The following is a 26,762-nucleotide window of genomic DNA, read 5'->3' as shown; positions in this document are numbered from 1 at the left end:
TTTTGAAGGAAGCAATAATGTGCGAGGTTATTATCAAAAAAAAACAAAAGAAAAGAATATACGAGGTTGCTGGTTGCTAAGGTAACCGTCACCTGCGGGGCGATTGACACGCCAAATGTGGCGGTCTCTTTCTTCTTCAACATTGTATTTCACTCGTAATTTTGATTTCTCTTCTCTAGCCCTGTCTTTTTCTAACACTATCAAGTTCGGGATGTCTTTCAAGTGATCTGAGAGGTAATTGACATTCCCTGGACACAGATTTGAGATTGACAAGGACCGTACATCGAGTTCAAGCATTTGGCCTTAACCGAACCTGGTGAATGGAAAAGCGATTATGCTAATTACGGTTTTCAGACAATATAGATACAAATGTAGTTTTTTTTTAAAAAAATAAATATGCATGCGGTCTTTTCATTCCTGTAAGTAAAATTGTTATTGGAATATTCGATTTTTGATTTGTCCACTAGGTTATATATTTATTACTTATTAGTGGAATATTTATACTTTATAATTTAATTTTCTAATCACATACTTTTGAAGATGTTACCAAATACCAATGAACTCCTCATCAATTTTTTTTTTTGTGGGGCCAAGATGATGCCTCGCTCGGAGCGCATGTGGTACGATTTGCGAACCCACTTATGAGGTCAACGGTGTCATGATGCATATGTTCCAATCATCAATTCTTCTATGTTGACCAAATAAATAACAATAACATTTTAATTACTAATTACTTGATATTTAATACTTAATGTTAGCACCCAATCAAGCTAAGGAAAAAGTGGGCTAGTATAAGGAGCACCAGCGTTTGGCTTGCTTTCACACACTTAATTTTAATTCTATTTATATTGTATTCTGTTCTTCTCAAATTATATAATATTTTTAAATAAATTTTCTCGTCTCAAAATATAAAACATTTTGAATAAGTTAAGATTTCATTCAATGAACAAATTTTAATATTATGCTTTATTCCTCTATAATTAATTTTCATCCTTTTTTTAATATTTTAAATAATAAATATTTTTAAAAATTTATATTTTTATTTTAAAAAGATAATATTATTAAATGTATTTAATAAGGTATATTGATATGTGAGATTTTATCTAAAAATATCTTATAACTTGAGACAGAGTACTTCACTATTTTTTATGTGCATCTTTATCTTTATCTTTCTACCTTTACTAAATGCTATAAAAAATTATTAAAAATAATTCATTTTTTTCTTGTTAGGGGTATAGGTGAAAAATTATTAAATTTTTAAATAAGGTTAAGTAGGTTTAAGGATTCTCTTAATTCTAATAAAATATCCTGTAAGTGATTTATAAATAAAAATAGATGAAATATTTATTATTTTGGATCTTATTGATGATGACTAATATATTTCATTTGTGCGTATAGATTTCAATCGTTTTTTTATACTACCATCTTGTATTGATACCATGATCCCTGATCAGCCCAAATATAAAGGTTATTATTGAATCTAAATAGTAAATAGCAGTAAATATTAGCGCGCCTTTTTTCTTTTCCATCCAGTTTTAATTGACTTTGCTCAAAGAAATATTGGCTTTTTTTTTATTTGTTACCCGGCTGATCATAATATAGATAAATCTAAATTACGTTCTTGTGATTATTATAATCTAAAATACAGTCAATGTCCAGCGAAGCGGATAGGGTAACTAAATTGTAATAAGGATTAATTAAAAATTGAAAGAGACAGTAAAAGAAACACGAGGAAACTAGTATTTGAGAAGAATTCACCTAAAAATTGGCCAAGAGGTGAATTTATGATGAAAATGTCCTTTTAAATAATCATTATCGATTGTAATTTTTTTTGAGTTGTTCTTACTCTTTGTTAACAAAAAATAAAATCAGCTCATGTGCGCTCACGCGTGCGCACATATATACATAATTACATCTTTGATTAATGGATCAAACATAAAATTTGTGATGATCTCGAACACCTTTAGAATAATGAGGTAGTAAAGAGAAAACGTGAGGATGCCTTCGCAGACATGTGATTTTGCGTGAATCACGCTGATCAAAGTCTTCACATATTAATTATGTTCGTTCTGGCCGAACATTAAGTGCAGAATTAATTGTTAATTACATGAATATTCTTGTCTGTTCTTGCATGTTAAGGGAATATTTACTCTCTTTTTTGTCAGTCATTTCACACTATTCTTAAATGTTTAAACACTTAAATAGCAATTTAATTCTTAAAACTATAGGTAGATGAACATATGAGATTTGAACTCATTTTTATGCAATATTTTTTTTAACCTTTAAAAATAATACAATATAACCCATACAATCAAGGGTAGAGTTATAAATTTTTATTAAAGGAGGTCGAGATAATAAAATATATATAATAATTAAAAAAAGTTAAATACATATATATATCATCAATATAATATAAATATTTTAACATATATATTTATATTTAATTTTACACATGTATAACAATATATATACATCAAGTTTTGTTCATTGATTTTTTATGGTATAAAAATTACGAGTTATCATATCTATGATAAATATTTTAATAATTTAATTCTCAATATGAATTATCATTAAATTGGTAAAATTTTATCATTCTCATAAGCATTAAATAATTTAAATACATCATTAAAACTTAAAGTTTTGTTCAATATAATAAACTTACTTGCTTATTGAATTTACTTTTTAATTTTTTAATTGATAGTTGTAGTAAATAAATATATCAATGCATTAATAATGTTTAATTGTCATAAAATATTTATGTCAATGAGATCAAATTATATCAAAGTAAAAATTATTCATATAATAAAATTCAATTATAGCTTGATTGTTTTAACAAAAGTAATTTTTTTAAAAGAATATCTTTACCCAATCTCTTAACTAATTTGAATAAGATAATTTTTATAATAGATATCAAGTAAATAACATTCAATATATCTTAAATTTTTTTTTATAATGTTTAACAAAGTTTGTCAATAATAATTCTCATAATTTCTTTCATTAAATATAAAAATCTATCATTACTTTAAGAGCGTATATAGTATTATCTTATTAAAAATGAGTAAATTTTATAATAATTATATCTTCAAGTTATTGAAATAGTTACTCTATACACATGTAAAAGACTATATATAGAATTAAATTGAGAATTTCATTAAGTATTTTATAACTTCTATAACGTGCCAATTTAAGTAGCTGAAAATATATAACATTTATATTTTATTAAAAAGATTAAAAAATTAGGATGGTTTATGGCTCTTGTCAACCCCCTCTCTCCACCCCTGTATCTTGTTAATAAAATTAATTTTAACAAAAAAAATCTCAAAAACTATAAAAAGGTTATGAAGAAAATTTTTTGGATCATCTATAATTTTTTGGATTACTATTTATAATTTTTGAGGTTCTTTTTTTTTTAAATTTTCTATCAACCAACCATAAAAGTTAACTTGTATCAATAATAAGGATTACATTACATCAAAAAATAAGGCATAATATTGAATAAAAAATGAGTTTAAGTTTTTAAATATTCTTGCAACTATATTTAATTTAACTAGGAGCCAAATTTCCCTTTCACCCATCCTTAAAATGGGTTTGTACCAAATAGCAAATGCCATTTTCTCTTAATTAGCTTTGCATTTCGGCTTTGAATTGCATTATCTTCTGAGTCTTAATTCTCCGCACAGAACCGTCAGTCTGTCCTAATTATGTCTCAAATGCTGCCAGACAAATCTTGTTCAAACCTTACCCCATAATTTCTTAAAATCTTAAATTTTCGCCCAAAAAAATCATAATTTATTTCCCAAAGTAGAAAAGGAGAAATGATTTTTTAGTCAGCAGATACAAGAGTTTGGTACCAGGACTCGTTTATGAGGGCGGCTGCCAAATTGAATGAGAAAGTTCCTTAATGTTATCATGACACTTTTGAGATATTCATGAATTTACACTTCTCAACGCGCATCAAATAATTAACCACTTGTTGGCCTGGCGATCACCGTTTTTGACAAGCATGATTAAAAGTTCAGAGTTTAAATAATTAACGGAACCTGAAAAGGCACGTGCTTGCAGGAGAGGATTTATTGCGCCAGTGCATGTGTATGTCATCCGTTCAATTTGTTACTGGAATATATCTCGCCATGTGTTTGTCCATTGCTTTTCTTGTCATTTGATTGATTCTTTCTTTATATAATATATATATGTACATTGACTAATTAATTAATTAAACATATCATAGTAATAACAACGAAAATTGCAGTAATAGAATGTGAAGGTGAAAACTTCAATATTCTAGGATCTTCTTCGATCTTGTTTCGCAGAAAGAAGTGGGATTGTTCAGTAAAACATCACAGTTTCCAATATCTATGCTGTTGTCCCATCATGCTTAGTGTGAGACTCTGTTTTTATTTATAGGAACAAAAAATTATATCATATAATTTAAAAAATTAATTAATTATATTAATTATATCTAAAAATAGAAGAATTAAACAATATTATCCTTTATTAATTGTGTTTATTAAGTATTCATTAATTTTTTATGACCATGAATGATAAAATTATAAGAGTTAGTTTAAGAAGTTTACAATAAACACATATTAAAAATGTGATTTTAATTATATAAAAATAAATTAAAATTAATATTTTTTTCTATAAATAAAAATTAAAAATGGAGGGAGTACTATGACAGTCCTCCCTCTAATTTCACGAATTTAGTAATAAAACAAACTTAATATATTTGTATTATCAGTGTCTAAAGTGAAATGCAATAAATGTATGCCTATTAATTCTAACAGGATAATTTAATGGATGACATTTCTAGATAAAGCAAAAAACTTATTCCTTTGATCATATTTACAAGTACTTACAATATGCTTTATCAGAGTTTTTAAAAAATTATATTTAGTGCCCGACCATGTTTTAATATAATTATCTCTGATAGAACAATAATTGTGAAAAAATGAGAATTAATAATATCTTAAAACTCATTAATTTTGTATAAAAATTTAATAATTTTTTAATTTTACCCTTATTTTTTGCCACATTTTAATAGAAATTAAATGAAGAAACTTGTGATAAAAATTTAAGATGTAACTTATAAATAAGACACAAAAAAAAAAAAGATTCACTCCATCTTATAAACAACACCAAAAAAAATTACAGACTTAGCCGTATATATTTAATGTGTTTTCTTTCAATTAAATCAAGATATGTGGGTTTTTTTATATACTATTATACTATAACAAATTTTTTATTAATATTTTTAATAATGCTTTGAAATTTACTTATTTTAATCTAAGTGGACAAAATATATTAAATTTAAGTACCTAAATCTTCCCCTAGACCTTGACATATACTCTCTCTGATCCTATTTATAAATTATTCTTAATGTTTTGAAATTAAAAAAAATCTTAAATTTTATTAACTTTGTCTTAAAATTTAATAAGTTTTGACCTTTATTCCTAATAAATATTATTAAACCTCATTAGCAATGTTTTTATTCTAAGAATTTAATGAGGGCAAAAATGATAATGGGAGCATTAAAAATTAACAAATATCTTATAAATAGTATTGAGTTTTTCTTCTCTATATGCTCTAAAAATAGGAGGGAGTACAATTTTCACCATTCAATTAATTCTAAAGCTTTTTTTTGTTATATGTTATAATTTTATTTAAAAGTTCATAATAAATATACAAAAAGTGCACCTAATTTGCAAGCGAACCCTACGAATCTCAACAAATAATTTAAAAAAATAATTGAATATATCTAGGAAATACATTCCATGTAAATTCCTAGCAACCTTCGTCACAACTGACATAAACATTAACAAAATACAAAAAGCTGACTTGGCCTGGCTGGTCTTGTACATAGGAATTATTAGTATAAAAATCATAATAAGATGATAAAATTAATTAATAGTGCAGCACTAAAATAAAGGGGTATATACAGTTGACTTGAAACTCTGAAACTCACATTCAATGTGACTCATCACCACCCTCTGATCTGATCCCTGGCTAATTAATTTAAATATCTCCAGATTCTCAACCTCATTGTCAGAACTCAGAAACCATCTTTAATTCCGAGACTGCTCTTACGGTCTTACCTCTAACACGACTTCGATTTCCGATACCATCTAAGCCATTACCATCTTACATACGCACATACAAACACCCTCATCAGTCCCATTTCACAGAACTGCTGCATCCAGCGATATATCGAGCTTGGCCTTCCATGGCGGCAAATCACAACAGCAAGATGAAGACGACGATGATGTGTCAACGTCCTGATCACCACTTAACCAGGCAGCCATCGAGTCTCTCCAATTACGAAGGCTACCATGGAGACGAAACCGCTTCAGTTCCATTCACGTGGGAATGGCAGCCAGGTACTCCTAAGCATCAATTCCGTGAAACCACTCTTCCTCCTCTCACTCCTCCTCCATCTTACTACTCTCATGCTTCTTCTTCTACTCCGAAATCCTTTGTTAAAGCTCGTAAGAGCAAGAATTTTCCTCCTCCTCCCTCTAAGTCCAATCTTTTGCAATCTATATTCCCCAAGCGTGCCGCAAGGAAAGCACGGGCTGCTGATGCTCCTCCGCTGCCGCCGTCGCCACCTGCTAATTCATCTCCGTCGCTGTCGTTTTCTTCTTCCTCCACGTCTTCGTCGTCGTCGTATCAATCGTGGCAGAGATCGCGCTCGGTGCCGTCTACGCCGATGAGGTATCCGGGAAAGGAGAAGGAGGACGAAGAAGATCTGTTTGATGCGCCTGTTTCGGGGGGTATGTGTTTCGGTAATGCGGGCTTTAGAGGGTTCTATTCCTCCATGATCAAGAAGGTGATGCTCGGAGATTTTCTGTAAAATCTCGTTAACAGTGTTTGTGAGAGCTGCTTGTACTGAGAAAGAACACCGTGTGTCAGCCAGTGGTGTAAAACGATAAAAGCATAGTATATGCATAAATTTTAAAGGATTTTTAAGACCTTACCCCGTTAATTTGCATGTCATTTCCTTTGTTTTCGTCAAAATCAATAAATATAATATATAAACATTAAAATAAGTCACACTTTTTTCTTGTATTATTGTATCGACTAGATTTAGTTTGCGAGTATTAATTTCATTTTTGGCCTTTGGACGTTATAAAGAAGAAGAAGAAGAAAATCAGTGAAAATAAATCAGTTCAGGTATTTAACATTGATTTTCGTTATTCGACAAATTTACCAACCTAGATGTCATGTAGTTTGAACTTTGAAATAAGTTATACAGTTTATAGCTAATGAATAATGTTGAATTGTAAACATATCTTTTTTAGTTAAAAAAACAAAAACAAATACGAAGAATTATGTGTATTATATTTGTCTATTGATCTCGAAGGTGATTTCTTCAATATATCGACTGGGAGGTAAATTTTAGTAATTTAACTATTATATCAAATCTTACCTTAATAATGAGAGATGGACTTAGAAGGGGTGAAAATCCTCAAAAAGTAAAGAAGATATCTTTTAAATTCTATTACTTAATATTTTGAAAAACTTAAAATACTATCACTTCTCGTTATTTGAGCCCTACTAAGCAGAATATTTATTATACCAACAACAATTTTATGAATATCTTAAAAATATTTTTAACATATTTATTTAATATAATTGCATATGTTCGAAATTACTTTGTTGGAATATGAGATTATTAATTTCAGGTGGAGCAAAGGATATATACAACCTAAACTTCAATGCATTAATTCATTTGTGCTAAAAAAAAAAATTATCAGTTCATCTTCATGAAGAAAGAATTGTCACGGCACCGTTGGACAAGATATAAAAAGAAAAAGCATTGTATATAGATGGTATTATAAGTTTATTAATGTGATCACTTGAGAATTTCTATAGTTTCACTAGAAATAATAATAATGCAATTAATATATTAATTGTTTTAAGAATAGATGTTTTACTCATATGTGAAGTCATTAACTGCAAGCTCGGATGGAGTCAACTTCCGCTACGTTAATTCTTTTTTCCCCCTTTTCTAATTGACATATCAAATGGTTGGTTAGCTTTTTTAGCGGCAGTTTCTTCTCAATTATTTTCCCGCCTCTTGTGTGAGAATTTTCTTCCCCCGTAATAGTGTGCAGGCAATTCTGAGAAGTATAGATTTTTGGGCGGCTGGAGTCAGGAAAGTAAAGCTACAAATTGAAGTGCAGCGAAACGGGAGGGAAACTGTGAAAGTCATGAAAAGGGGCTCTACCTCAAGAGCAGTGCTACTCTTTTTGACACGTCCTTGATGACGAAGGGGTTCGTGGCATGCATATGCAAGTATGCAACATTATGATGGGGAATATATGTGTATATATATTTGGCCAGCTATATATGTATGGTCTAGTTAATCTTCTGATATCCTTAATTTTTGTTATTGCGCTGTTCTATGATACGGGTTTTTTGTGTGTGTGTGTGTGTGTTTTTTTTTTTTTGCGGTCATATGTGTGGATGCGTGTTTTCCGAGTTCAAATTTTGTTCTAGATAATCCAAATCTAAAGTATTATTTTATAGTATTTATTATCATAAAAACTAAAAAAATTATCATCAATTTGGTCTGGATTTAATTTTTAATATTCAATTTAAAAATTAAAAATTTTATAATTTTTATATAATGAATATCTAGATATACTCTGCATAATTTAAATTTAATATTTTTAACTTATAATTTTTTTAAAAAATGCTAGTTTTAAGTATATTTTATTTTTTTGATATTATATTTATCAAAATTAAGATTATAAAAATTATAAAAAATTTAATACTCCTTCCATTCAGAAATATAAGATATTTTTAATTTTTTGAGGTATAATCATCACTTTTTTTAAAAAAAGCCCCTGTTGATAATAAATTTATATTAATTGTAGTGTATTTGATAGAGGTAAATATAAAAAGATATGATTAGTTTGAAAGTAAATAACTATTTTATAAGAGATAAAATTTAATTAAAAATGCGTTAATTTTTAAATGAATAGAGTATTAAACTAGAATCTACAAATTAAATTTAGATAAGAATAAGAATAAAAAAATATATTATTTTTATAGTTTTATTTTAATAAATATAAAATAATATTTTATATTTGTACTATCTAAGTAAAAACGTAACTGATCCAAATCTTGTCACATTAATGCGCACCACACTGAAGTTGAGTCGGTGTTTTCTTGGACCTTGCAAGGCCCCCGGCTAAGAAAGTCAACGTCTCAAATAAGTGGTGAAATATTGACTCCGAGAAGCGAGAAGGAGAGTTGTGGCCAGTATAAAGTATAAACTTTTAGGGCTTGGATGCCTGTTTTGTGTGTGTATTTTGTCTGAAACGTAATATAAGTTATTTTTAGAAGCTTTATTTTTGATAGTAGCGAGTAAAATTACAGCCTGAATCACACTTAGTGACATTATCCTTAACAGTTATTCTAACACATTGGTTAATTACATGACAATTCTTAAGATTAAATAGTCTCTTCTTATAAATTGAATGAAGACATAGAACAATGGAAATTCACGTAATAAATTTAGGCAACGGCACATAGAAATAATATAATAAAAGAAGAGAAAAAGTCTGAAAGCTCAAAGATTGGTCCAAAACTTGTGACAAGCACTGCCTAGGCAAAGATCTCAAAACATTGGATAATAAAACAAACTCAATCATGATTACAATGTTGTTATAAAAAATAATGAGATTAAATAAATAAATTTGAGCATGGGTTATAGTAACCAATATTATTAAATTATAATGACTCCTTTTAAAATATTGATAACTATTTTATAATATCAAACATTTACTTGATTCAAAATATAAGTAATGGGTGGTGCACAGTCAGCAAAATGTACAGGCATCAATGAAGCAGTTGATATGATTGCAAAGATGGCTTTGTCTTGTGTCGTTGGATTTCATTCTTTGTTCTCCCCTTCTCCTGGTTTAGATATAATTTTGGTACAGGACGTTATTCCTATTGTTTAGTTTCTGTTCTCTTCAACATTATTAAAAAATAGGATATTTGATAGATGTTATATATATTTTTTCAATTACATTTTAAATTTATTGAATAATTAATGGAAACATTTTAAATAAGTCAAATGTTATATTTATTATTTAAGGGCACAAGTAAAAGATCTCCAATTTTTTTTACAAAATAAAAATTTAACCAATTTTTTGTAAAAATGTAAATTAACTAATAGTGACTTATATTGTGGTCAGGAGAGTATATTATAGGGATAATTTTAGTTAAGCACTAGAGAAGAGAAATATTTATTAGCAAGTTTTGAAAAAATATGAAAATTCTTTGCAAGTTTTTTAGATTTAATTGAAATAAAGTTAATGGCTGAAAAAGCCAAAATGTCCTCTTGCACAAGGAAAAAAAATTATTGACAACTGATATTGATAGTGATAAATTAACAAGTAAAGTTAGAGAGTTAACGATCAATAATTCTACATTTTGAACAAAAGGATTGAACTAATGCGATTATTGACAAGTGAATTTATATAATTTATAATTGATATTGGTAAGTTAACAAGTAAAAGTTAAATAATTAATAATTATTGATTCTACATTTTTGACAAAAAATTGAACTAATATGATTACTGACAGGTGAAGTTAAGTAATCTATAATTTATATTGATAAATTAATAAGTAAAGTAAGAATATTAACAATAAATAATAATGTTTTTCTATCTAATTGAGTGAACAAATCTTATAAAAGATTCACAAATTAAGTTAAATAGTTAACAAATTATGATGATAAATTAACAAGTAAAATTATAAAATTAATAAATAATGTTATTAAGATTATGGAGTCATAGAGTTAACTAATTAACTATTTAACAAGCACTAATAAGAAATTAACAAATACAAGTAAATAATTAATAAGTAAAGTTAAATAGTAATCAAGAAATGTACTTAATTTTAGGGAGTTCCTGAATGAACTTGCCACATTTATTGCTACAACATCATTTCAAAATTTTTATAACTAAGATAAAGTAAACAATATGTGATGTAATATGACTAACTTGTATTGTTTACAAGCTTAAAAAAAAGTTTTTATTCGTTAATTTTGCACAATGACATTTCGGCTTTTTTACCTATCAATTTTTTTTTTTTTCATTTCAGTCCAAAAGACTTTTAGAGAATTTTCAAATTTTTTTAAAAACCCATTGGTGATCGATAGTTGAAATTCTCCTTGTACTGTACTTTGAAAGACTCTGACTTTCTAAAGGGATCCATCATTCAGATCCGATTTAAGCAATTTAGCAATAACAAATACATACTCATAAAAGGAAGATGACAAGTTAGTAACAGCATAAGTATAATACAACTACGTGAAGAATATATGCAAGACACTCCAGTATGAGCAACATACTTGAAGGTGAAGGAATAATTTCCTTAATTTGAACACAGGTTGGCTTGCAAAACATCAAATTTTGCAGATCACAACATCCAAGGAAGACGCCTTTCAGTTTTCACCGTCTGCCTAGTCCCAACAAATGTAGCTTTGACCCGAAAGTATTTAAATTTCCTTACATGAATATTTTCTCTGATCTTATTTGTACTTATAACATGTTTTATTAAAATTAAAAAAATTAAATTTTATTAACTTTGCTTTAAAATTTATTAAGTTTTCACTCATACCCTGATAAAGACAATTTTTTTAATAATTTTCCTTAACATTTAATAAAAGTAAAAAGGTAAAGATGTATATAGTAAATAGTCAAATAAATATCCTATAAGCAAGATCAAAATCAATCTTCTTTCTCTATCCAATATAAGAGCGCAGAGGAGTATGTCAATAATCTAAACATATGAAGCAAGAATACATTAATTTACAACCCCCACTAAAAAAAAAAAAAAAACCATCCTTTATCTTACACAACCATCATATCAGTTCAGCGTATTTGTTGTGCTTAGGGGGGAGGTTAAATCTTTTTTATTGCACACAGGTACCTTTTCACTGAAAATAATTTTATTCAAAATAAACACTGAATGTAAATTTAAGTTTTGATTTGTCACTGTGAGGGACTAGACTCTGAAATTAAATTCCTTAACCATCAATTTACTAAATGATGCTATTGCCTTTGTCTGTCGAGGATCCACCACTGTCAACGTTTCATAAACAAGATTCTGAGCGTATAGAAGATTCTCCATGTTGATTTGCTCAAGTTATCTATTAGAAAAAATTGCAAGATCGGAATCAAATTTTTACCATTCGTTTCTTCAACAGCTTGAACTTTTATGAGAAGTGTGTCCTTGTGTATGTATAGGCAAAACGACTGGGTTAATTTTAAATTTCTTTTTAGTATCTTTTCATTTAACAAGGGTGGATTACAGTGACAGAGCTATAAGCCATAATATTAAAAGAAATTCCTCTGGCAATCATTTCCGAATACGTTGTCTCAATTTCGATTTTGAAGATCCATGGAAAGCAGAACCAGCACAGGGTGCCACGTATTTATGTCATCCGAGAGCTCAGAGGATGCCGCGCGTCAAAGAATCAGAAGGTTCAATAAACAAAGCGCCGAAAGCCATACACTGTACAGAGCATGATGATTCAACTTCGAAAATATTGATCATAAATTAATACTCCTAATTCAACTTCAGTTTTTGTTATGTTTGGATCCACTTCCATTATCTGTGTTCTGAATGAGCATTTATTTATGAACACTACTGTATTTTAAATCAGGCATGGAATAGTTTGTTAAAAAAAAAAAAAAAGCAGGCATGGAATAATTTTTTTTTTTAAATCAGAAACCCATAATAGATTAGAAACCCGTTTATTTAACCTTCAAAAAAGTTATACAGAATTAACAAAAAATGTTCTTTCATATCAATGTAGTATAGAACATCTGTAACGAAAAACTTAGTATATAAAATTTACCAAAAAAAAAATATTGAGTGAAATAATCTCCTCCTTTCATAAGCCGTTGGAAGTTCACAACCATTCAACATGGCTGAGTTTTTCTTGCACTGTTTCTCAATTATAAGCTGTTTCCCCAACCGATCGAGAAATAGCCAAAGTCCAAAGAATATTGTTGAGAAGAGCAATCCTCTGATCTTATTGGCCTCTCATACATCGCTTCCACTTGAAAATTTCCAAGTGACAAATACAAGCCAACCAATGACGAAGCGTCATATAGCAGCAATAAATCTCTATACACAACATTACAAGAAAACCCAGTCCTTCGAGAGTCTGACATTGTTTTCCAAAAGTCAATTCCCACATGCCAACATGACTGACACGTGTGCAAGTTATTGACAATCTAATCTCGCCATATGCAACCTCATCATTTTTCTTCTATGGTTTCTGTGATTATATGTTATAATATATAGAGCTATCTTCTGTTTATTATATAACTATAATATTGACCAACTATTCCTATTTTCCTTGCCTTTTAAGCACTTCTTTCCCTGTTCTGAGAAAATACTTCCACACCCGTTTGAGTCTGTGCCTCAGAAAGTCCTTCCTCCTTACATCCCCACCACTCAGATCAAGACAATCAAGAGGCATGCTTGGATGTCCAGAAACAGGTAAATACTGCCAAATAAAGATTTCCCCCCTCGTTTTCTTTTCCTTTTTTAGGAGAGAACCAAGTTAATCAAACCCAAAGTTGAGAAATCATAGATTTTTCGATTTCTTTTCAGATGCCAACTGGACAGGGTAATAGTTTGTCTCTAAAGACTCGGATTTTATCTGTGATTATTGTTGAGCTGACCGTTCATCTTTTTGTTGATTCAAAGAAAGAGCAGAAGAGATAGCGAAGAGCACAGCCGAGGCGGCAGAAGCGTCTTGCCAAATGGGAAGGAGGAACTTCTATGGACCAGCAGCTTCAGGAACCTTAAACACGGTCACTCCTTGCGCTGCATGTAAGCTTCTGAGAAGAAGATGTGCTGAAGAATGCCCCTTCTCTCCTTACTTTTCACCCCATGAACCTCAGAAGTTCGCTGCTGTTCATAAAGTGTTTGGTGCAAGCAATGTCTCCAAGATGCTAATGGTTCATTCTTCCTATCAATTACCAAGTCTATATGTGTGTGTTGTTTTCTTTGGGGAACATTCGAAGTTGCAATTTCTTCTCAAGTTTGTGGTTTTATCATATGTAGGAGGTGCCTGAGAGCCAAAGAGCAGATGCTGCAAACAGTCTGGTTTATGAAGCTAACCTGAGGCTGAGGGACCCAGTTTATGGATGCATGGGTGCAATATCAGCTTTGCAGCAACAAGTTCAATCATTACAAGCAGAGCTAAATGCTTTAAGATCTGAGATTCTGAGGTACAAGTATAGAGAAGCTGCTAGCCAGATCATTTCTTCTCATGGGGCTTTGGTTTCTTCCATGGAGGAACCTATTTCTGCAGAATCACAACAAGGTCTTGCTCAGTCTCAACCTCAACCTCAACCTCCCCAAAAACCATCATCTTTACCTTCTGCTTCTGTTGTTCTTTCAACCTTGTCTTCATCTTCCAGTTCTTCTGTATACACACCCCCTAAGAGCACAATCAGCCATGGATCTATTTCCAGCGAAAATGTCCCTTACTTCGTTTAATCCTTTACTATTGATCAATTCCTGTCGGACTTATATTGGCCAGGGTTTTGTTTTCTATTCTTCTCATCATCTTTTGGTGTGGTTCACAGGCTTCAGGTTTTTCTCTTTTGCTTAAGGTTTTGCACAAGCACTATGATTTTCATTTCATGAATAATACATTCTCATCACTGTAGGCACAGATACGATGTATTTAGTTCCCTGGGATCAATATCAATTGATTACTTACTTTCTAAAGATATAGCTCTTGAATGGAGAAAACAGAAAAAAGTCAACTGGCCGGTATAGCCTTGGTAATGGTAAAAGTTGAAGATTTCTACAATGAATGCCTTGCTAAGTAAACACGATTTTATTATAGAATTGTTTGAATCCGATCGAAGATCACATGAATGAAGAGTGTCTAGTATTGAACAAATTGAGCATTGCACGTGGGGTGGGGGATAGAGTGATACATGTCTACGTTAATATTTGACTGCAGAGAAAGCTTTAACGTAGGAGTCTGTGCCATCTAAAGATTTTTGAATTGGAAGAGCTTGGAGGATGAAGAGACAAAAGGTAAGTTGGGAGCTAGCTAAAATCTTCCTGTTCACATGTGAAGTTGAAAATTTACATGTGTAGATCTAACTTGTTCCGAACTCTTTAGCCTAAGATGTGGAAGACTCAGATCTTCTCCTCATTGGCGCTCGTCTCAGTATTGATGGGAAAACTGAAAGCTAGAGTGTGCGTATCGTGTGATGTATGTACGGATCATATACCTGTGAATGAGTTTATTGTACGTACAAGATTGATTTAAAAGATTTGCTCAGTTAAATGTGTGTGTGTATTATTTATGCCTATATATGACGTATTAGGTGCTTTTTACTTGAAAAAAATAACTTAATTGAGCATATTGCCATTGGAGTATAGGCTTTGATGAGAGAATATAATGTGGGTGAAATTTGGAGGCATTCTTTTCCAGAAATTTTCTTTTAATAAATAATGCCTCCAATATATTAATCAATTATAACTGTTGGAATGTTGAAACTAAATTTTATTTGTTGGACCCATTTGGGATAATTCTCTCAAAGACATTTTTATATTTTCTTAAATTCAAACTCAAGACCTCATAATTAAGCATTTAGAGTCCATTTTACTGATACCAACACCTGTTGGTAAATAAAACCTATTTTTATTCAGTGTTGCATTTTATTTAACAAAAGTCCTTTCAGGATAAAGTAAATTCGAAGCAAACAGAGATTTGCAATAATCTCAAATGGCTTTCTTACGTAGAGAACAAAATCTGGTGTAGTTCCATCCAAAGAAATTAGGTAAGTTTGATCATGTTTTGTTGTTATTAGCAATGAAAGGTACAGTGCTTCAAATTATAATTAAAAAATAATTATCGAACGAGGAGCTTCGAGATCTAGTGGCCAAAAGAGACAAGCACCTCTTGCACGATTTAGGACTTTTGATTAACAAAATTATATTCAAATACTCCCTAACTCAATTTGGTATGAGTAGTGTAGAAACTTTCATACATAAACTGAGTGGTAGAGTTATAGCTTCTAAATTAGAAAAGGATAATTCATATATATAATAATATTTATGATTTTCAATTTTAATATGTTCCAACAATAATATATATAGAATAAAAATAAAAATTCAATTATGAAATTAAAAAAGATTAATGCAAATTCAGCATCTAGGTTACATAAACCAAATTCTAAAAACTTGCGTGCTTAATATTTTGAGAGTGAATTCATCAATTGGTCTAAACGTGCGTGTTACCAAGTTATAGGACATGATTTTGACTTTTTGTTGAGGAGCATGACATATGAAAGAAATACAAACAGGGAAAAAAATAAGAATAAAAAAAAATATTTCCTTGAATTGTGAAGTCGTTGAATGAATCCAAGTGATTAAAGGAGACGCCACTGAAGTCCAGATTTTTTAGCCACGAAATATGATTTCATTAAGCATTCGATTCCTTGGCGTGTGAAACTCAACCAGCTAGTTTACAAGAATCGGTCCATCAATTTAAATAACATATCACACTTCTCTAATACAACAGAGCCTCGCCAAAAACTCACAAATTGGCAATATAATATTCATATCTACAAACACACAATTTTTCCCCTCTATTCTTGCTTCCATTACTGCCTTTATTTTATTTTCTAGACAGAAGTTTGCGCGTATGAAGCAGTTTATGACTCATCCAATATCGTTTGGAATATTCGCATCTTGGGCTCTTACATGCATGTGACACACACACACTACAAGCAGTATGATCTGCCCGCAATAAAATTAACTTTCCCAAGATACTGAATGTATTGATAGATATCTCTCAACTAAATTACTACATGTATAAAGATATTTGAACTCTCAACCACTTACTTAATTAACAAGTGTCTTTACCACTTGCACTAGTTAAAATTGTCAATAAGGATCGAGTCTACATGATGGGTTATCCTTTTAGGCTCTGTACAGGCTTGAAAGAATAAGAGATTTTGGTATAAAAGAATTTTTAAACAGTGTCTTTATAAATCCTGCAAAAATGGGCTCAAGTTTGAACTAGCTCTTAAACCAATAGGATTTTTTTCAAAAACTTTATTTGTATAATTTATTTAAAGTTTTACATTAATATATGGGGATAACATGATTTGTTAAAATTTTTTTATAGGTAACAAATATGAAGTTAGTGAGATTGTTGAAATAATATTACCTCCTCCAAGTAGACCTCTTTTTGAATGGTCTAATGTTTTAATTTTTTTTAATGAAAATTGATGATAATGAGGACAAAAAATATTTACATGTTAGATGTTTGATTAAAGTACTTTGTAATTTACATATGTATTGTTATAATTATAAATTTTAATTTTTAAAAATCTTAAAAAAAAGGTATATGGGATGGGCCTGACCAGCCTTATTCACAGCTTTAAAGCCAACTTTAATTAATACATGCCTATGACATTTGTTCATGTCTCTATTGGTAGGGTAAATTAAATAGGGTTAGCATATATGTTTGCCTCGAAAGTATCATCGAATGAGCAATTTGCACTCTAAAATAAATTGTGAAGCAATATGGTATATAATTTTTTTAAAAAAATAATACAATATTGTTCAATTTTAATAGAGACCTAATTCTGACTATTTTTTATTTTATAATAACAAAACTAATTACAGATAATACATTTAAAGAAAGATGAACAAATGAAATAAAAACATGCAAAAGGTTAAATCTTACTCCCACTATTCTTATTATAACTAACATCTAATCCCTATAATGTTGCTCCTTAATATAGACCAAGCTTTTGGTCTATATAATGGCACAAGATTATGTACCACTTATGTTAGAAGAAATGTCATAGAAGCCATCACTTTAAATGGTTCGAAGGAAAATGAAAAAATGTTGATTCATCAAATGGATATGAATCCTTTGTAAAGTATATGGTCCTTTCGTATGTAAAAAAGGCAATTATCTATTATTGTTTCACTTGCAATGACAACCAATAAGAGTCAAGAGCAATCGTTGCAAAATGTTGGGTTGTATATATTGAAGCTGTCTTCACATATGGCTAATTATATATAACACTATCAAGAGTTAAGGGCAAGGAAGGATTGAAGATTCTTATGTCCCATGGGACATTTACCACAACAAATGTTGTTTATAGAAAGATTTTTAAAAATTTGGTGTAATATGTGTTTGTTTTAAACCCAAGCATATTTCATTTTCTATGTAATTTGATCAATGCAATTCTTATAAGACATGACAATTAGAGTTACGATTTCAATATACATTAAAATGATAATTTTTTTCATTTTTTTTGTATTCGTTTAAGGATAATTTAGATTAAACATTTTTTTGGTTGAATAAGATTAAATTAGTATAATATAATGCTCCTCGTGCAACACATAGGGAGTAAAGGCTAGTTTGTTTAAAAATAGAATACATTTTCAATTCTAATTTTACCTCTACTTAAGTAATTTTTTTTAAATTTGTATTATATTCTCTATCATAGCTAATAAGTTTAAATATGAATAATATTAAAAAATAATTAATATTTAATTAAGTGCTTTAAATTAAGAATAAAAATGTTTTTAGAAGGCATCCTATAATAAAAACTGTTGAATATATATATATATATATATAATAACTCTGCGTTACATTATAATATTTCTGCAAGATGACGTGACTAAATCATGGAAGTTGGTTAGGATAGGCAACTAAATGAAAATAAAATTATTCGGCAAAAAAATGAGAATAAAATTAGATAATTATTAATTAACAATGCATAAAATATCAAAGACCAGCATAGTAGCATTTATGTGGGGGTGGGGTTGACGAGTTCTAACATTGGTAGAGAAATATAATTTAATTAAGAGGTAGTGGAGATTCCCATGATATACATTAAATGTCAGTTTTTGGATCTGAGTTTAATCGAATAGAGAATCGTTTTGTTTCCTTTAAGATTCATTTATTAATTAAAGATCTCACATGGACTTTTGCTAATTAACAATAAGAGAGTTGTGATCCACTAGACTGGTTTACATCTGATTTCATTTTCCTTCACAACCACGTGGACAGCTCAGTGCTTAAACTCTATTAACGAGCCCTCACATGGAATCATTAAGTCAAGTATTAACTATTATATATATATATATACATCTCAATTGGATTAAATACATGCCTTATTATATTTTTGAAGAAACTAGCCATCCTAAATGCTTGTGTTAATGAAGTGCTATCATTGAATGATTTAAAATTTTCATCAATTTTCTCCTTAATACAAGTTATGTTGCTTGCTGACTTAATGTACTATTTAATTCTTTTAATTAATATTCTATAATAGTAATAAATATATTAACATGGTAGTGATGATCGATTGTCACAAAATTTTTATGTCAATAAAATTAATTATATTAAAGTAAAAGTAATTCATATTATAAATTTCAATAATTTAATTATTATAAAAAAGTAATATTTTTCTAAAAGAATATCTTAATCATTGAGCTGTTAGTTTAAGATTAAAAAACAAATTATTTTTAGATAGCTTAGATATTTTATAAAAAATTTATTTTGTAAAGATTCTGTAAAAAATAGATATTATTTTATGCTTAATTATATAATAAAAAAGTAATTATTAGTTATTTATTTTAAAATTTTATGATATATTTTATAATTTTTTATTTAATTATTTTAAAATTTATGACATCTTTGCAAATTTTAATTTTTTAAAATATTATCTCTTATCTATCATATTAAATTATTTTTAAAAGTTATTCAAAATAATCAAAAATATACTTTTCTATATTTTGATTATTTTCAAAATTTTAAACAAACGTTATAAAAAACTCACAAAACAGATTTTAAAAAAATAATTGATTTTTTATAAAATAATTTGAAACAAACTAGCTCATGTAATCTCTTAACTTTTAAATACAAAATTTTATGATAGATATCAAGCATATAATATTTAATATATTTTAAAATTTTTGTTGTAATATTTGACAAAATTTGTTGTTAATAATTTTCATAATTTTTTCATCAAATGTAAAATATATCTATGATAGTTATATCCTATATCTTCAAAAACTAAAGTAGCCGCACTATGTAAGTGTAAAAGATTATATATAGAATTAAAACAAAAACTCCCTATAATGTATTCAAACTTATATAATGTGCAGACTTGGTAGTTAAAAATATGTAATTCCTACAATTTACTAAAAAAAATTAAAAAGTCCGAGAGTCATGGCTCAATTCTTCATAGTTGACTTTTTTTTTTTATGTTTGATTTAAGGGGAGGGGAGAAAAGAGATTTAAATGGAGGAGAGAGGAGGAAAGGAGAGGGAGCTCCCAATTTTTTCTTGTGGAGTTTTGGAAGAGAGGGGAAGAAAAAATTTAAAAAATAATTTTTTTTTCCTCCCTCCATATTCTCAACATTCCCTTGTTTTGTAAAGGAGGAGGGGAGAAATATTTTTAATGAAATTTACTTCCGTTCTCTTCTTTCTTTTCCTCCAACCAAATAGGTTAGAGGAGAGTAGAAGAGGGACTACTATAAGAATGGACCGTTAAATTAAATTTGGTTCTTTAAATTTAATAATTTTTAAAAATATAAATTTAATTTAAATAATTTAAATTTATAGTGAAGAGATAATAGAGAGAATCCTCTTCTATTGTAATTATTATATGAATGTGTTAAAAGATAAGTTCTCTATTGCCCATATGAAATAAGAGGTCTTAACATTTTTTGTGAAAATATTTTTGACAAAAATTCAAAAATATTTATTTAAAAGAGTTATTATTTTCTAGAAAAGCCTTCGTGTACCTTACTTTAAATTTATATTCAAATAGTAAATTTATTTTCCTTAATTACCTTGGCAGAAAAACGTTACTCCCCTTTTAACTTTTAATTATCACATTTTAATATGCTGATCAACTTAGTTGCAGCATCCATTCTTAATGTTTTATTAGTATATTCAAAAGGTGGCATTGTCACTCATTTACTACCTATTATTCATTTTAATGATTGAACAAATATGCTTGTGTTGAATTTCAAAATTTCAAACGGTGGCTTTATCCATATATTATTTCTTTTGATGATTATAAACAGAATTGCTCTGAAGTCCAGAATCGTGCTTCATAAATTATATATTTTATTATGTTGAAATGGTAGAATGATATTTTATTAAAACGGTGGAGTGATGATGATCTGTTTACTTAGTAATGGTGCCTTCAACAGCATTGTGAAGCTTATGCCCATAAATAGCTGCGCGCGCATGAGTGTGAGACCATGGTTGAGCCTTTGAATTCTTGAGCAACTCTCTTCCTCTCTTGTGTTTTGTTTCATGAGTTTAATTTTTCCTTTAAACTATTTTACTGTTATCTCACCTTGTTTATTTTAATAGAAGGATTCCACTTAATTCCAAAAAGCTCCAACAACTGTACTGAAATTGCTCTTAAAGATAATATTTATAAATGTCCCAAGAGAGGAATGAATTGAGCTAATTAAAAAATTGAAAAGATTTGTAGTAATAATTAGAGTAATGAAAGAACGAAATCACCAATCACAAAAATTAGAAGAGCATAGCTTGACATAAGTGATTTATTCTGGTTTGACTCTTATCACTTGAGTTTACGTCTAATCCTCAAGAATTTTCTAAGATTTTCAATTATATTACCAACATTAATTCGGGCTCTTAGTTGCCTTAGTATATTAATAAACTTCACAATAAGTCTAAAACTCTCCCTCTTACAAAGGTGATGATAAATCCTCTTAAACTCCTCGAGTTTAACTTTCTTTGTTTTGAAGATGTAGAAATAAAGATAGACAGAGTAAGTTCAATAATGAACTACTATTGCTTTTAAACTTTCTCTAAGTAGATATATGACTAATGAAGCTCTCAAACAATATGATACACAGAAGGTAGGTTAACTTTAGTACTCAAGTAATCACAGAATTTTCTCGATGGCTCGCGTTGTTTCTTGTTCTTATTTCAGGTTTCATAAATGAGTCTATTTATAGTTGAGGATCATATATGATTCGTTAGACTCATAAACTTTTCCGTTAAAGGTTGCTTGTAATTCAATTCCTTCTTTTTTTTTGCATTTTCTTTGGATATTTGAGTTTAACTGAGGTTCTCCGGTGGATGAGGCAATGGAACAATACTTGATGGTAGATACTTCCTGTTTTGTACAGTATCGACTAAAACATTAAATACTTTTGATAAAAGTGGATAAAGCTTATACATTTTGATATAACACAAGGCAAACTCAGTGAATAAAGTAAAGACAAGCAAATTGAATAACTTCAAGAAAATAATTGTGTCTAAATAACATTCAGAAAAAATTTACAGTGAACACAATTGATTCTAGATGAAAAAAAAGATTGAAAGATGAGCTTTGATGAAATTCAGAATTGACACAAAAAATAGAGCATGAAAAGGCAAGGTTGTATTGGTGTTATAGTGTCCGAGCACTAGTGTTACTATGATGAATAGGCTTTGATTGAAGAGTTTAGCACAAGTGTTGTTATGATATTATCGATGTAGTCTATCATCTAAAAGATGAAGATTTTTGACAATTTTTAGATAATAAAGATATTTTTGAAAAGATAACTTAACACCAGTATTAAAGGAAAATAAAGCCAAAGCTCTATGATCAAATAAAAGTCCTCATAACAAAAAAGAGGAGACAGTACTGGTGCTATACAAATAACACCGGTGTTATAGATAAAGTTATCAATTCAGTATGGGTGCTATTGAAAAACATAGGTATTGTTTTAACTGAAACAAAGACATAGAATGAACAAGATTGATGTTAAATAGATAGTACTAATGCAAAGAAAAGAGTTTAAAAGATAGAAAATCAATTGCACAAGTTTAAAGGGACAACACCGATGTTAAAATAAGTAAGACCAGTGTTATATGAAACACGAGCCGGTAGAGAAGTGGAAACAATTCAAGTAGCACCAGCGTTAAAACTTTCAATACTGGTACTAAGAATACTTAAAAACAATGTATAAAACAAAATTGCATCAAGCATATATATTATAATTAAGTTAAATACTTAATTAATAAAGAAATATTTGAACATAAGAACTTCGTTACACAAATAAGTTTACACTTGGCCAATTTAAATTAATGTTAAATCAATTAACTTGGGTTGAAGTTAAATAACCTGTAACGTACAAAATTTATTTTTAATTTATAATTATCAAAATCAGGATTCAAGATTTACACTGTTATCGTGAACACCTTCTCCACGCCTGTTAACTCACGTTTGAGGTATGGATTCTACCAGCATGGAACAGAACAAAGGAGAGAATAAATGAGCCATAGCCCATATACAGTGTCACTTCGAACTGACATCACAGAAGCAAGAGTGGAAGAATCTGAAAGTGAAAATGTTGTGTTGAACAGTTAATTTATAAAAATTATAAAAAAATTTAATATTAAATCTAAAATTAAATTTGAACCATCTAGATTCAATTTGAATTGTCTATATTGATGATAAACATATTTATTAAATGTTTTTATAATTTTTATAAATTTGTACTTTGGTAAATATAGAATTAAAAAAAAAAAGATGATCTCCTAACTTACCCTTTTCAAAAATAATTTTTTTTAAAAAAAATTATAAGTTAAAAATTTTAAATCTAAATATTTAGATGGTCCAAAATTTACCAGAACCAACGAGCAACATATTCTGGTGAGCGCCAAAGCCTATCCCTATGGAACACGAGGCACATCAAGTTAACTGCTGCAAAAGTGGGAGATGGGGAAGCAAAGCATTCAACTTTAACGCGGGCGATGGTGAGTTAACTGCTGTACTTGCCTACTGGGGGATCAGATCAAACCGCCCTCCACCCAAAAAGAACCAAAAAAAAAAAAAAAAAAACTCATCACGTCTCAACACTGCTGCCTTCTCACTTATGGTGTTAATTAGTATTGTCTATTTAGTATTAGCTTATTCGACAGTAGTTCGTCGTCCGGATTTTCCATAAATCTTGTTAAGGGCATTATATCGATTATGCACTGAGGATGGTTTTCTTGTAATGAATCTAATCCTCTCCATAGGGACTACTTACTACAGCTATTTGCATTCAAACTCTCTTGTACCTTTGTTCCTCTCATCTTTTTCTTTTTCACTACCGCTCTTCAACTCGTCTCGCTACTTAAATTTCTAGCCTCTATCAGAATCTCACAGTTAAATGATGATCGTAGATGAGTCATGCTTGGGGTAATGAATGATATGCAGCACGATTACAGCACATCACCATCGACTGCAGATATATTGCGGTCGTTTGACTATCGATCACCAAGCCCCATTTGAAGCTTTTTTATGAATGTTACAAATCCAGAAAGTTAGATGGTGTAGATTGATATGCTTCAAATTACACTCTTACAGCTGATTAAATGAATTGATAATGGAGCTAAAATGCGTCAATGCCTTCTCAATACCCGAGCAAGCAAAAATGCCAGGTTATGACATCACAGACTTTCTTTTTCTTGCTCAAAATTTTGATCTTGAAAGCAGGTTTTGCAAAATTTAATCTGTTGAAAAAGAAGTGCACAATTAATTGAGTATCAGATGGAATTAGAAAGATCCGTCCAAAGCACTGAAGCAGCCAGTACCTACCACAAAGAACTTCAATAACAAGCAATATTCAATATTATAGTCACCCATAACTCAACTCAGGTATGGTGAATAACACAATAATGGACAGCCCAGCAAGAAGTTTGCAGTTCCAATAATGGAAGCGATTAAAGATGTACGAAGTATGCAAAAAAGATAATTAATAAATAATTTCATGGAGGTTGAACCACCTTTTGAATGCCAAACATTGATGACCAATCAGTGCACTTGTTTCAAAGGTAATTACTAAAATCAAAGATTTAATACGCATGCAAGAAGTATACAAAGCAGATAACAGTCTAAAAAGAAAATTCCAGTATCAATCAAAACTGTTCATGCTATTCGCACCAGAACCTTGTTCTTTTTGCCTGCAGATAAAAGAAGCACTTTTCCATCCACTATATCTACAGCCTCTATTCTCTTGTCTTCCTTGTTTACTCGGTTATTGTTAAGGTAAATGCCCCCTTGTTTTAACAGTCGCCGCGCTTGAGATTTGCTGTCAAACAAACCAGCAGAAACTGATAGATCGACCATAGACATATTCAAAACTTCATCATATGCTAAAGAGCAAGAGGGGACATCCTCAGCAATCCCCTCAATAATTTTCCAGTCCAACCTTGTCTGAGATCCTGGCCTCAAGGCTTCTGTTGCCTTAAGAGCTTCACTTAAGCCATCTTCCCCATGAACAAAACGGGTAACTTCTTCAGCAAGCCTCCGCTGAATGGTATTAGGCACATAACCAGGTTTTTTCATCTCTCTCTCCAACGCGTCTATCTCTTCAATATCCAAAAAAGTAAGAATTTTCATAAACCTGATCACGTCAGCATCTGGGACAGAGAAAAAATACTGGTAAAATTTGTAAGGAGACAAGAAGGAAGGGGATAACCAAACAGCGCCATCCTCTGATTTACCAAATTTGGTACCATCGCTTTTCAAGAGAAGAGGAAATGTCAAGCCATAGGCACCCTCAGCCTGTAATATTTTTCTAATTAACTCAGTCCCAGCAGTTATGTTACCCCACTGATCACTGCCCCCAATTTGAACAGTAACACCTTCGTTCTGGAACAAATATAAGAAATCATAGCCCTGCAATAACTGGTAAGTGAACTCTGTATAGCTCATTCCTTGTTCCGATTCCAACCTCTTCCTCACACTTTCTTTAGCCATCATTGAACCAACCCTGGCGTATCGACCCACTCGTTTCAGAAAATCCAGCAAACTAAACTCCTTCCACCAATCGTAGTTATTCAAAGTCACAAGGGAAGAATCATCGAGATTGACATTCGCATTCAAGTAGTTATTTTGAGTACCACCCAGAATTCTTCTTACAGTGTTGCTAATACCCACCGTGTTTTTCTCCAGAGAATCGACATCAAGTTCAGGTCTCTCGAGAGTCTTCCCAGACGGGTCTCCGATACGAGCGGTGGCGCCTCCGATCAAGGCAACAGCTTTATGGCCGCACCGGCGGAACCACGAGAGCACGATGAGCCCAAGAAGGTTACCCAAGTGTAAGCTCTCAGCCGTGGGGTCAAAACCACAATAGACCTTGAGGGGTCCAGCAGCAGGGTCAGAACAAGCTTTCCTGAGAGCATCGCTGGTAAGGGACTCAAGTAGGCCTCTTTCTTCGAGGATTTCGACAACATTGCGGCGAAGGACTCGATGCTGTTGCTGGGAGTCAGAAGGAGAGATTTGGAGACTGCAGGTGGCCCTGGTGAAATGGAGACGAAGGGAAGTAGAGAAATTGGAAGAAAGGGAAGAAGAAGAAGAAACAGCTTTGAAGGGAAAGAGGAGAAAGAGCTTAGTGGGATGGGAGAAGAGAACGGACCTCGAAGCCGAAATGGAGGCCATTCCGCTTCGCTGCCTGATGCTGGGGATTGGGATTTGTCATGAGCGCCCTCAACAACAAAGGAGCGCGGAGGAAATTCCATATCAGCCTCTATTTTTTTTTTTTAAAAAAAAAAGCAATCAACATTTATTTTAGTTTAAAAATAAGATAAAATTATTTTAAATTTATTTATTTTGTATTTAAAATGTATCAAATATAAATTTAAAATTTAAATTATTTTTAAATTTATAATTCAGTGTTCAAATTGAATATTAACCTTTTATAAATTTA

At 30.2% G+C, this 26,762-nt stretch overlaps 3 protein-coding genes across 3 annotated transcripts; 2 read left to right on the top strand and 1 right to left on the bottom strand.

The window, feature by feature from the left end:
- The first annotated feature begins 6,059 nt into the window (after positions 1-6,059).
- On the top strand, positions 6,060-8,096 carry LOC129318937 (uncharacterized). Its single transcript, XM_054963947.1, has one exon. The coding sequence runs from the start codon at positions 6,221-6,223 to the stop codon at positions 6,845-6,847; it is 627 nt and encodes a 208-aa protein (XP_054819922.1). The 5' UTR covers positions 6,060-6,220; the 3' UTR covers positions 6,848-8,096.
- Positions 8,097-13,400: 5,304 nt separating this feature from the next.
- On the top strand, positions 13,401-14,769 carry LOC129318708 (LOB domain-containing protein 15). Its single transcript, XM_054963623.1, has 3 exons — positions 13,401-13,527; positions 13,738-13,991; positions 14,098-14,769. Exons 1-3 carry the CDS (start codon positions 13,506-13,508, stop codon positions 14,533-14,535), a joined length of 714 nt encoding a protein of 237 aa, XP_054819598.1. The 5' UTR covers positions 13,401-13,505; the 3' UTR covers positions 14,536-14,769.
- Positions 14,770-24,790: 10,021 nt separating this feature from the next.
- On the bottom strand, positions 24,791-26,554 carry LOC129318514 (tyrosine--tRNA ligase, chloroplastic/mitochondrial-like). The gene is made up of 2 exons (XM_054963336.1): positions 26,472-26,554; positions 24,791-26,354 (listed from the first exon to the last, which is right to left on the bottom strand). Exons 1-2 carry the CDS (start codon positions 26,492-26,494, stop codon positions 24,980-24,982), a joined length of 1,398 nt encoding a protein of 465 aa, XP_054819311.1. The 5' UTR covers positions 26,495-26,554; the 3' UTR covers positions 24,791-24,979.
- Between the last annotated feature and the right edge of the window lie 208 nt (positions 26,555-26,762).

The sequence above is a fragment of the Prosopis cineraria genome, unplaced genomic scaffold (assembly GCF_029017545.1).
Source record: "Prosopis cineraria cultivar Desert tree isolate PC_DT_omini unplaced genomic scaffold, ASM2901754v1 PC8, whole genome shotgun sequence".
In the NCBI taxonomy this organism is placed as follows: domain Eukaryota; kingdom Viridiplantae; phylum Streptophyta; class Magnoliopsida; order Fabales; family Fabaceae; genus Prosopis; species Prosopis cineraria.
This window is presented reverse-complemented; position numbering and strand designations above follow the sequence as displayed.

Bases quoted from the DNA above. Each gene is read 5' to 3' on its own strand.
- LOC129318937 (XM_054963947.1), top strand. From the start codon at position 6,221: ATGGCGGCAAATCACAACAGCAAGATGAAGACGACGATGATGTGTCAA.
- LOC129318708 (XM_054963623.1), top strand. From the start codon at position 13,506: ATGCTTGGATGTCCAGAAACAG. The intron at 13,528-13,737 runs GTAAATACTGCC...GTTGATTCAAAG, and splicing joins GCTTGGATGTCCAGAAACAG to AAAGAGCAGAAGAGATAGCG. The intron at 13,992-14,097 runs GTTCATTCTTCC...TATCATATGTAG, and splicing joins ATGTCTCCAAGATGCTAATG to GAGGTGCCTGAGAGCCAAAG.
- LOC129318514 (XM_054963336.1), bottom strand. From the start codon at position 26,494: ATGGCCTCCATTTCGGCTTCGAG. The intron at 26,355-26,471 runs GTCCGTTCTCTT...CCATTTCACCAG, and splicing joins GCCTCCATTTCGGCTTCGAG to GGCCACCTGCAGTCTCCAAA.